This window comes from Spermophilus citellus (assembly GCF_964194105.1).
Source record: "Spermophilus citellus genome assembly, chromosome: 11".
NCBI classification, from domain to species: Eukaryota; Metazoa; Chordata; class Mammalia; order Rodentia; family Sciuridae; genus Spermophilus; species Spermophilus citellus.
In genome coordinates this window covers 107,295,730-107,308,415 of record NC_138192.1, presented here as the reverse complement: position 1 = coordinate 107,308,415, position 12,686 = coordinate 107,295,730, and the positions used below count along the sequence as shown (strand labels likewise).

At 37.3% G+C, this 12,686-nt stretch overlaps 1 protein-coding gene across 4 annotated transcripts in view; it reads right to left on the bottom strand.

Moving 5' to 3' along the window:
* The window catches only part of ADAM23 (ADAM metallopeptidase domain 23), a 184,692-nt gene that overhangs the window by 148,109 nt on the left and 23,897 nt on the right, over window positions 1–12,686 (bottom strand). For all 4 annotated transcript variants that reach the window (XM_081261958.1, XM_081261960.1, XM_081261957.1 and 1 more), the window contains exon 3: window positions 3,043–3,119. In XM_081261958.1, the coding sequence (XP_081118084.1) occupies window positions 3,043–3,119 (77 nt within the window). The remainder of the gene's footprint in view (window positions 1–3,042; window positions 3,120–12,686) is intronic.

The window sequence follows — 12,686 nt, the reverse complement described above, 5'->3', positions numbered from 1 at the left end:
GCCAAATGCCAATTTTTACAACATCCTGTCTCCAAACCTGAAGGAACTAATGTCATCTTGATTTCTTGACCTGCCTTTTCTCTGAGTCATTCTCTCCTTCAGTCCCCTTGGAGTCCAGCAACAGTAGGTCTGATCAGTGAACATCCTGCGATGAGTGGAAACTACCCCAGACAACAGCAAACTCCAATCCTAAGACAATGATCAACCAGTCCACAGTTTGACCAAGACTGCTTGACTATGCACATTTCTGGTTCTGCTTCTCTATATAATGGGGGAACTCATACCAGTACCCCTGAGGAAAGGGCTGAGCATGCTTGATTCCCCTTGTCTTCCTGGTAAAACCATACGGAATAAATTCCTTTCCTTCCTTTCTCCAATCCTTTTTCCATTTGGTTTCAGGTAGGTGGCCAGATTTGATTTGCAGGGACTTCCTGAAGAAAGGCTCCCCTCTAGCCCAGGACTCCAGGAACATCCCAGACTTACTTCTCCTGAATCATCTTTTTCTGCCGCGATCTTGTAATTTACAAGGAAGCTCAACAAATATCTGAAGCTCCCTCAACCTGCCACATTTCCACATGGCCCTGCCTCCTTAGCAAACACGGCCTCACATGCCTAGACCACATTTCTCCTTTTATTCCCTCTCCCTCCTATTCTCTAACACTTCCCCTTCCTGACCATCACTTGTCCTCCAAGATGTGGCTCAAACATCACCTTTTCCAAGATGCCTTTTGACATTTCTCCAGCCCAAGAAGCTTCCTCTCCTTGATGTGACCATTAACTGCTAGGCAGGAACTTTCAGGGACATTCACAGGTATTTGTAGTAAAAGGAGCTGCTGCCCTTTCAAATGACTGCTAACATCCTTTCAAGTTGTTTATTTTTGTTGTTGTTGTTGTTTGTTTCAGATAAGGTCCTTCAAAGAAAACCACAAGGAATGGTTTGAACCAGGCAAAATTGCTAAGTCACTCTTTTAAGTGACCTACAATGAACTTTGCTCATTATAATCTTTTTATCATGTTAAAATGTCCACCCCAGAGGCATTCCCATCCACCATTTTTGAATGTGCAATGTAGGAAGAAGTGTGATCTTGAACTGAGCATGCTCAGGAATATGCCCACCTCTATTTGGGATAAGTCTTTCCTATACAAATATGCAGGAGTCTTCCCATGTTCAGAGACATGCTGCTTTGGGAGTCATCTCCAACATGCTCCTTACTTGCTGTGAGTAAAAAGACTTTCTTCACTCTTCTATCTCCTGATTATGCTAGTTGGCTTTGCACTCACCAAAGAGGGGAACCCTTTGTGTTAAGTTATACTATCATAACATTCCATGTTAACCTCCAGCAAGACACATTTCACACTCTTCTAAAAGAATATTCATCTGCCGGGTATGATGGCACACTCCTGTAATCCCAGCAGCTTGGGAGGTTGAGGCAGGAGGATTGCAATTTCAAAGCTAGCCTCAGCAAAACCAAGGTTCTAAGCAACTCAGTGAGACCCTGTCTCTAAATAAAATAAGATAGAGCTGGGAATGTGACTAAGTAGTCTAGTGCCCCTGAGTTCAATCCCCAGTACAAAAAATAAATTAATTAATTAAAAAAATAAAAAAATATTCATCTATAAAACTTCCCCCATTCCAAATTCCTCAATGCAAGTACTATTCATAATAGATATTCAATGTAATTCTTTTTCATTTTAAATATTAGTGATAAATAATTTCTGGTATGTTCCCAGGATTCTTAAGTACACTGTACATCCCGTATGACCCTTTCTCAGTCATCCACTATTTGTTTATGAGGCTCTGCTGTGGTCATAATACTTTAACATTCAAAATACAGCAGTGGTGGTTGCTGTCATCATGCTAATTCTAGAATGATGGTATGCACTGCAGTAAGCATTAAAAGAATAGAGGACCCAAACAAACTAAAATTAGCCATATCTTGCTACTCAACATAGTCTGATTTGGCAAGACAAATCTCTTCAGCAGTCACAGTGCTGATACAGCGTGGCGAAATGGAACTCAACCAAAGAAGAAAACCTGCAATATCTCTAACACAGGAAATTCTAAGTTCTGCTGATTCATTCTGACTTCAAGCTGCAATAATGCTTGAGTAAGGAGCACCCAAGCTGACTCTGCATTTTTTTTTCTGCAGAGCTCACAGAATTTGGCACGCAAGAAATTTAATAGTTGTTCTTTATAGTCCTTTGTAATTCCTCAGATATTGGCTACAGTCACCTACATTATAGTGTCCAATAACATTAAGTGATCTTTTTTCCTGCAAAAATGCAGTCCCGGTCAAAATACTGATGAGAACTGAAAATACTGATTAAAGTTTCTGTAACTGAAGAAAATTACACAGAAAATCCCTTTCACAAAGAAAGACTCAGCACTAGCTCTATTGGAGCTCTTCAGCCTGGTTAAAATGACATCTCTTATTTACTTTTGTACAAAAACATCTGTACAACTGGTTCCAGATTAGGAAACTGTATTTAAATATCAATATAAACACATGCACGGAGACAATTGGGTAAATTTTCAGCAGCACCAAATTTCTAAGAATTTATTTTAGAGCAAATTATGAAGCAAAGAGCCTTCTCAAAATAGGGACTTGCAAGTCATTACTTACTTTGTTCTTCCTACAGAGTCATGTGCATTGAATTATAAAAGGTAAAATGAAAGAAATCTCTAGACTGAAGTCTAATTATACTTCAATCAGTAATTTATCATACTTCTTATATATAGTGATGATTCAAGTTAACATTTAATTAAATAGCGTTACTTCAAATATTTATTCTCTTCAAAATCATAATATGTAAGTGCTGTATTTGAGATATTTAATACGTTAAATGTCTTTTCTTTTAGGAAAAGGATATAAAGACAATTCACTGTTCAGACTTTTGTATTTTTCTTTAAGTGCTCTATGACATATAATCTGGTAGAAAACACAGTGCTTCAATGGTAACAGACATTATTTTTACTAAACCAGTGTCTTAGAGATGGAGTTTTATGGTACCTGCTTTAGAGGATTATGACTATATACTTACTTGTTCAGTGTGAGGTCAAGAATGAATTTAGAGCCAAAGGCTTCAATCTGGAAGCTTGCCTGGGCCAGATGGACGGCCTGTAGAAGCAAAAAGACAAAAGAACCTTAACTTACTTTCCTGTCTCTAAGATTGATTATTTTCATACCAAGAATGTTATTAAACAGGACCAACTTTTTTTATATATCAATTCATTTCTTTAAAAGACTAGGTGTGTTGTCATGGCTTTGCTGGAAAGATATAGATATCTGAGCAGCAAAGAACTAATAAAAGATAACCAGTCCTTTAAAATGAACCCTTTGAGATAAAAATCAAGAACATATTCTGCAAGACTTCCAAAGTGACTATGATGAAATATGCAAAAGTCTAACTAATTTAAAGCTTGATTTCAGCCTGTTTTGCGCACAAAGCTAACTACACCTTTCTGCAAACCTAAGTGAAAAATCCTATCATCACTCTGATCTTCAGTGGGAATTGGAATTTTCTCTGGAACTTTCTCTAAATGATGTATTGGCAGAATATGACAGTAAAATGGGACTGCGCAGTCTTCTAACTTCAGAAAGCACTTACAGCTTGCCCCTCTGGGAACACTCAGAGTCCATGTCCCCCTTTAAAAGTCACACATTTACAAATACTGTCATTATGATTCCTTAATTCAAAAATACAAAGATAATTTCATTTCAAATCATATTTATGAGGTGTTAAAGATTAGTGTAGCTCAAAGAAACATAGTGAATAATATACATTAAAAAAATCAATTAAATGTTATCAAGGATTTCAAGATGAAACTTACCTTCACCGTCCTATCAGAAAGAGAAAAAAAGGACAAGGATAAGTGCAACATTTATACCCCCTCCCTTGACTCACAAATGTCCTTCCTCTCTACATTCCAGACGCATCTGTGAAGCGCTCAGTACATGGAAACAGGATACCAGTGTGAACACACTAGGCACACTCTTTCTGGTACTTTATATGCCCACCTTCTCCCATTACCTCTCCGCTCCTCTTTGCCCTTGACTCCATTTTTATTATTAAAACTCCCCCCATCCTCCAGAGAAGTCCAGTTGGATTATTCCCCTGAGACCTCCTTCACACACTAGGAATAAACTCTTGGTCCTCAGAGCCTTAGGATCACTTAATTTGTTCTTCCCTCTGTCTGGTGGGATGAGTGCTACCCTTCATCCTTCCCTGGACAGTGAGCTCCACACACATATCACAGGAGTCTTGCAAACAGATATAGATCAATGACCCTCCTCCATAATATCCAAGCTTCCAATAATTCCCCAATTATTTATTGTCAAGACTGCTTTACCATGCCAAACCCATAAAACACCATGAATAAACCATGACTTCTACTTCCAGTCAAGCACAACTGTCAATTAAATAGTCACTCAATAAGATCAATAAACAAAAGTTTCAAAGGAAATTAACGAATATTAAATTTTAAATACAAAAGAATAAGAGATTCCTGAATGTTTAACACCATAGGATGTCAAGTCAAACTCCAAATCACCACATAAAACAAGGCCACAGACTTCTCTTGGGTTCCAGCATCCAAACTACTGCATGAAAAAGAAACATCTATCATATCAAAAGTGGGCTATGTCATCTGCAAATAAACCTTTATTTGGCTAATACAAATATCTTTTCATGCATTTATTTTGCATCTTGAAGTAAATATTTTTGCATGAAAATATTTACCTGGATGAATATTTTGTAGGGAAGATTTTTCAGCTCTGGATTCCAAAAGTTAAAAAAAAAAAAAGTATGTAAAAGTTTCTGAGAATAAGATAGGTCCTTCAGCTGGGGTTGTGGCCACCAGTAGAGTGCTCACCTAGCATGTGAAAGGCCCTGGGTTCGATCCTTAGCACCACATAAAAATAAAATAAAGTATTGTGTTCAACTACAACTAAAAAATAAATATTTTTTTAAAAAGATAGGTCCTCAAGCATGTTTTCTTCTAATAACACTACATAGCTGAGGAAAAGTTCATCAATGCAACCTTTCTTAAAGTAGCTGATAAATACACCTCCTGGAGCTTCTTTATAAACAGTAAGAACTGTCAGTGACCCAGTAAAAGCCTCCTTTTGTAGCAAGTAAGCAACAAGACAAGTACAAATAACAACATCACCCTAATGCAAAATAAGGTAGCCCGTGGTAACCACAGTACCCCCCATTTTATACAATTGTTAGGATTTACAGTTTGATTAATTGCTAAAACACATTTATGCCAAATCAAGATGACACATTTCAGTTTGACAGAATTTCATGAAGGAGTTAGCAAATAATACTGAGCTTTCCTTTTGCTTCTTCATTCACTCATTCTACACTTTTTATACAAGTTTCATCTTATGTCAAAAGATGGCTGGGACACAGCCCTGGACCTCAAAAAAAACAGCTGTTTTCCAGGGAAGAAGCCTCAGCATCTAATAGGCCACAGCAACCAAGACTGAGCACATCCAGGGGCAGAGGGGTACAGGACGGCTATTTGAACAAAATTGCAAAAGATGAGTAAGAATCCACATGTCAGGGAAAGAGAAGGCATTCAGGGTATTCAGGGCGCGGCAGAAAATATTTACTAAACTCGAGTGAAAACGTGAGTGTGAGGGAAAAAAAAACTTTTTTGATTTAAAAAAAAAAAAAGAATGTGGCATGTAGGAAAATAGCCTTCAGAGAAAATGACAGTGACTCTGAAAAGGTGGACTGCAGACTGGAGAGCTTTGTGTGACGTGCTCAATGACAGGAATGAGGTCAAATATGTACATGGAGCCAGAGAGTAAGCTACGTCCATTCCCCCAACTCACTCAGCACGTCTGGCACATTTTATCTTCATCATCACCACCATCAACAACATGATCAAACGTGAACAGAACTAAACAATTCACCACGTCAGCCACAACTTACGGGTTCCTCCACAGAGGGGGTGGGGTGGAATCTCATGTTATGAACTTTCATCAGTAAAAGTGTTTGATCATTTTAATTTATTTTAATTCTATGAGGCTGCACTTTTTTCTTTAAGATAATTTCAGATTTACCCATGCATGTATCTTTCCTATGTATCAAGTACAAACTGTATATATATTTAATAGAGTTACATTCTTTTTAAGTAATTTCAACACATTATTTATATGTTACTTTCCTTGCACTGCTTTTCCTTCCTCTGTTTCACATTGTGCAATTGTGTGCAGAGTACAGATTCTCCTCCACACCAAAACAAATATCTGAAAAGTGCTATTTTTCCCTATCAATCTGTCATTTGTGCCCTGTCCTCGACACAAAATAGCTTTTAACTTCTGGACTCCATGTTATTCCATTGCAAGTTATCACGTTTTCTTTAACAAAATAATATACAGTTTTGATAAATATCCATTTTAAATATGTTCTAGAACCAGGTAAGTGAGCCCTCATTATTATTTTTTTAGTAAATTAAAAAGAATTTTAATAATAAGATTAGCACACCTCTTCCTAACAGTAGGAAATTGAAAGAATGGCTGAGATGAGGTTTTGACAGGACAGCCATATCACTTTGGGTTGATTTAATACAGTGTTATCACTGCCTAACTGACAAGCATTACTGAAAATACAAAGACTACCTACAGTCTTATTCTTCTTTTACAAAGATGGAACTATATGGTGAGGTCTAAAAATGTGCTCAGCAATACAAAATCAGATTACAGGAATACTTCAGAGAAGGGTTCATGAACCACACATGAGGTCATAGTTATTCTCTCCTTCAGAATATCTGTTAAACAGCCTTGTTTTTATAAGAACATCCACTATTGTAGCACTGGGGAAGAACACAAGGTTTTATAACCAAAAAGCATCATTTCACAAGAAGAATGAGCACATCACTGGGCTCAGAATTACCACCCTGAAGAACTGGGAACAGCTGTTGCCTCAGCACATTGGCATTTTTCTTTTGACTCAGAATCTGGCCCAGGGAAATTACAGGAGTTCTATAAACAAAAACAACTAAACTCAATTATATACACAAACCTCCTTCACTGAAGAACAATTCACACATCTTCACAGTGTGCTTCTGTTTTTCTGTTTTTTTGTTCCTAGTAAATGGCACCTAATGGTATCATGTTAAATAACTGAGAAAACCGTTAGCTTCTTCAGCTAAGCCTTGTTTTGCACCTGATTATCAAGCACTGCTGGGACAGTAAGTAGCTGTATATGCTCAATTTTGTGTAAAGAACACTGGATAAGCTGAAGAAATGTGGCTGTTTTCTAGAACAGTTAATATGTACATTAAAACAAGAGAAAAATAACCATCTCATTATAGAAGTAAAAAGCAGGCAGTTGAGAGTTTGCGAGTTTCATGTAACTATACTTCACAGGGGACTCTCTGCCACTTAGCAAGAATCTGTAAGTTCTCTAGCATGTATCTATAACTGGAACCGAAAATGGGAAATAGAAAGCCTCCACTTTCCCAAAATTCAGACAATATTTCCAGACTGAATTTCATAATTCGGGAGAAACTGAGCCACTTGACAAAGTGGGTGTCTATGCTGTCAATCACCACTTGCCTACCTTTAGCATGTTCTATATCATACACAGTTTGGGAAGCAGAAGAGAATTTGGAAGTAGCTTTCCAGCTTGTCAATGGATAGATGTCTTCTAATTAGGGAGACATTCGTTCAAGTGATGAAGGAAATATGTCCAGAGTAGTAAATCAATAAGGTAGGAAAATGTTTTCCAAATGAAAGTAAGAGGCCCTGAAGGGCATCGAGCAGGTCCCAGCAAATGCCAGTGAAATGATTGAAGCTCTGCTCTTTAAACGGGGCTGTGGATCTAAGCTTCCAAGAAGGAGGGCGCCAGAGAGAGCAAAATGTGGTCATTAGAGTGTTAAGCTTTCTTCTCGTTTGAAAGAATCATAGGAAAAGTAAAGCAGCTAAAAGCTGATTACTAATGGAACTGCATTAATCTTTTTCTTGTTTTTATTTTTTATGTCCCTCACCACTATGATAATTTTTCTCATCCTAAGCTTATTAAAATATTGAATATGTACGCCGTGCATGTATGCAGCAGGTTTGTACCTTTTCAAGAGGCGCTTTCTCTTCCTTTACCTTGTTGCATATGGCTTTTTTTACACTTACAGTGTTCAAATAGACCCTTCAAGAGTTTCTATTTCATATTCTTCAAATATAGTGGGGAAAGTTTGCAGAATCTCAAACATCATCTTCTTTTGAGATTCAGGACATTTTCTGATGTCTCAGAGAAGACAGATTTGGAAATTCACCGACAGGTAAGAAGGGTTAGGGGTAGGGGGAGAGGAAGCCAGGAAGCTGAGACTAGACTAGGAGCCTGCCTTGCTGTAATGAGCTGAGCTGCTGGAGTCAGAGGGCGCTTCCCAGGAAGCCTTTGGACAACTTGGCTGCTCTGTATGATTTCCTTTTACATAATAACAGGAAGGCACAGAATGCAATAAATGCCAATAATTAAATACCAATAAACTATTGAGTGTAAATTGACACAAGTTGGAGAACAACAAGTCAGTTTAGATCACAGGGTTTTTCTGCAGATGCTTAGTCAGGCTATTCTGACACTGCAGAAGCAAACATCCACCTTGTAGATCTTTTTCCTATACAATGCAAAACCCAAATATAGTTTTAAAGCCCAAAAGAAAATGTCAACAGACCATTTTTAATTGCACTCTGGTTCTCATCTCTTATTAGAAGTTAGTACATTGGAGAATGTGCAGATGCATGTTATAATAAAAATAATAACACCTTGTTTTCTCCTGTTTTAATCATCTCCAGGCATCACCGTGTCTAACTAGGACAATATACCATGTAGGTGACAAGGCTGAGCTTTTGACTACCCTATTATAGAAGAAAAACAATCTTTAAAGGCACAGAAAGGTTAAGTGATGTTTTTGTCCAAGGACATACATCAGACTTATGCAGTATTAGCTTCAGCTCAGTGAGAAGTGCCAAGTTTATGCCAGAAGTCCTTAAACCTCCAAGCCTCAATGTTTCCTAATCATTAAAATATAAATAACAATAGCTTACCACCAGGATGTCTGTGAGGATTAAATTATACAATAATGTAGCAGAAAGTTTCTGAAAAGGTTGGCCACATCAAAAGAGCTCAATAATTCAGAAGAGACACCAAAGTAGAAGGAGAAAGGGAGAAAAAAAAACTTGCATCAACATTTTGGAAAAGGGATCAGTCAGCCCCACCTTAAAATTCTCTTCCAGTCTAGCTGGCCACCTTCTAGCAAATTCCAATATGCATTTATATTCTGCAGAATTTGCAAATGTTATATTTTTAATTACTAATTACCGTTATATATTGTACTTTGACCTTGTTCAAGTTGTCGTGTCTCTAAAGCAATATGAATCATTTTCCTGAGAAGAGAAACAGCTGCAAACGTTACATGAAGGCAGTTTTGCAAATTAAGGTAATTTGCTCAACATTCTTGCCAAGATGCATTTAAATAGGTAGCTCGTGGAAGAGAATATCATCATGTTTTTTTTTTCCTACCATGTTCCAATTCACAGTATTACTGGTTAAGACATTAACAAATTTCCATTGAATACCTACCATGTGTGAAACACTGCAGCAGATGTGAAGATATAGCAGAATTAGGATTCATATCAAAAAGTTTATAATCTTATTGGGGAAATAAAATGAGAAAGCACAAAGAGTGAAAATACAATAAGCCGATTAAAAAATAATATTATGACTTTGTAAGCATGGTTAATTATGAAATTTGGAGTATGGACCACAGGCACATTTGAATTTGAAGAGGGAGAATTCTGGGAGCTGGAGAGAGCTGACAAGTTTACAGGGAAGTTATCCTCAGCATTCAACAAATAGAATTCAGATAACTCTAAGATTTAATAGGATAAAATTACCCAGTCTTCCTAAGTGTTTGCTAATAAATAAGTGTACCAGAAACATACTTTTGGAGTAAAACACAGGATGCCTTCCATTCTGGAGTGTTAAAATGCAATTTAGATAACGGTGAGAATTCAACATGACAGTTGAGCATAAAAATACAGCATTTTATGAGATCAATAAATGGTGTGAACACATACACAGTCCAAAAAATGCTCATGTATTCTGTTAGCAAATGTATCATTTAGCCTTGAGCTAGGAAGCTGAAGCCATGTCCTTTGGAGGACAGTACAAAAAGAAGACCAAAAGATCAGAAAAGCACACTCAGCTCACAGGCCAGAGACTGGCACCTCCTTATAAAGGAAGCGGGTCACTGACTCTGTTGTCTGTGAAACCTAGCCAGGAAAGATTAAACTTCGTCTCTAAAAAAAAAAACCTAGCCAATATTCAATTACTGAATCTGACGATACGGAGAAAGGAAAGCATAGGTTTATGGATTTGCAAAACTTCTGATCAATCATCTACCAGAGCTCTTTTCTAAATTAATCAATTTTTTAAAGAGATTTCAGTTTTTATCTTCCCCTGCCCTTTTCTTACCCACCATCAGTTTGAGAAGCTCTTAAAGTTGATACAGGCAAAAGATAAACACTGAAAAGAAAGAAAGATGACAGGCCTGGATACTCCAGTAAATAAATTGTGGGTTCGCTATATGAAAATTTTCTTTTCAAATTTTTTAAATGTTAAAGAAGAGAAGATATATTTCATATAATAGGAGAAGGAAGACAAACCGAGATTTTCCTTAGTGATTATTTAGCAACCCGCCGAGTGGACCCTGTAATGATATACTTTCACTGTCATCTTCAAACATTCACATTAAAAGTCTTCTATGCATTTACCTTTGGTAATTAATCTTTTTCTGGATATTAAACTGACAATACCAGCTAATGAGAGAGAATGAATCACCATCCTTCAGACCACTTGCAATGGGAAAATGAGTAAAGCATTACAAGTATCACTACAGCTGTATTCTTTAGCTTTCATATATTTTCTGAAAGACGAGTAAGAATACAACTATGACAACAGTTGCCATGGAAGCAGTTCCTTTCTGCCGCCTTCCTGAATAGTAACATTTAATTTGATGCATTAATCTAGTAGCTAAGGTGTGATTCATTTTGTTCTTTCTCCTCATCAATTCCTACATCGCCGCACCACACCGCTCTGAGGAGGGCTTCTCTCTCTGCTAATAATTCTGTCATAAAGCAAGAACATATTCTGTCTTTCTAGACAGAATTATTGAACACCCACTAAGTAATTTCAATAAAAGAACAGAACAGGGTATGGAAAGCAAAAACCAGCAAGCTCCATGATTAATGTCTGTGACTCATTACCCGACAGCTTTTTAAATTTGCTTATATAATGTTAATACTATCCTTACAGGGAAAAAAAAAAAAAAGCCCCCTGAAGCCAGAGCTCCATGAGGAGTCCTGGGCTGTTGCCCTGTCCTTGGCATTCTGGCTACGGCAACCCAGTGGACTTATGTCAATTCAAATCTCTCTCCAGGGCCAAATAAGGTTCTTTAACTTGCATGTTACGTCCACAGAAGGATTAGTTAAGAATGAATGAGTCTGAGATACAAAGTGAGAATTATGGTCCAGTAATTACACAGTTCACTTGTGCATTGTTATATTTAGCAAACCATAAATGATATAGAACAGATTCAAGTATTAATTTCCAGTTCTCCCTTACTAAGAAACTATTCAAAACATATATCTAAGGGAGGCTGAACAGACCTGCCCCAGCGAGACCTCTCTTCTCTTGAAATACCTTGATTCTACTGATCCTCAGTAGTGGATCTCATATCATTCTTGTCCAGGGATTTTTATTGGGATAGCTAAACCAGAGCAGTTATTTCTATTTGCAGGACTTTTTCTGGCTCTGTTGATGAGATTGCTCCAAGTTCACACCGAAGAGACAGCTGTGTGACAATGGTATTTCAAAGAGGTATGCTTTCCTTGCCTACCCTCTTCAAGATCCATGTCACAAGTCATGTCTTCCTGGGGTACAGCCTCCTTTTGTCTACAGTGATCCACTCTATGGACTAGAGAGAGGTCAGTTTTTCTGATCCTCAGCAGCTTCTGGCTCTGTCCTTTGCTCTGAATCTTGACCATATCTATGATATTTGATGGGTTGCATTCTGCCCCATTGGATGGAAAGAGGAACCTTAAAATTGGGGGTCATGCCAAAGATCGATTTCTCCATTTTCAAATATGCAGGTGCCATTGGACTTCCCTAAGCAATGCCCTTAAGGCTTGTTCCTGACACGAGGCTCAAATCTGTCCTGTTTCACAATTTTATTCAAAACAAATACCACGTGTGACACACATATTTTACCCAAAGCTAGGTGTGGAAAAAGCAATACCCAAGCACCCTCATGTTCTCTAACATGCAACTTCCATAAAGTTCTGCAAAATGTCAACCACTTACCCTGTGTTCACCCAATTTTTAAAACTAATTTGTAGAATATTGGACATGATATAAAATGTTTTACCTGTTTTTAATAAGCAAATGTTGGCTCTCACAACATCTATGTAATGTTTTAGGTTTGTTATCAAATGAGAACCTAAGCAACAATATAATTTTTTTATTTTCGGAGAACCTATTTCTGTATTTTGCAAGTTATCTTGACAACTTTTAATATTTCAAATTTGTCATGCTTTTTGAAATACATTATCATATATTTCATTTTAGGAATTTTGGAAGGTATACACTTACTGATTTTAATTTACTATCTGTATCTC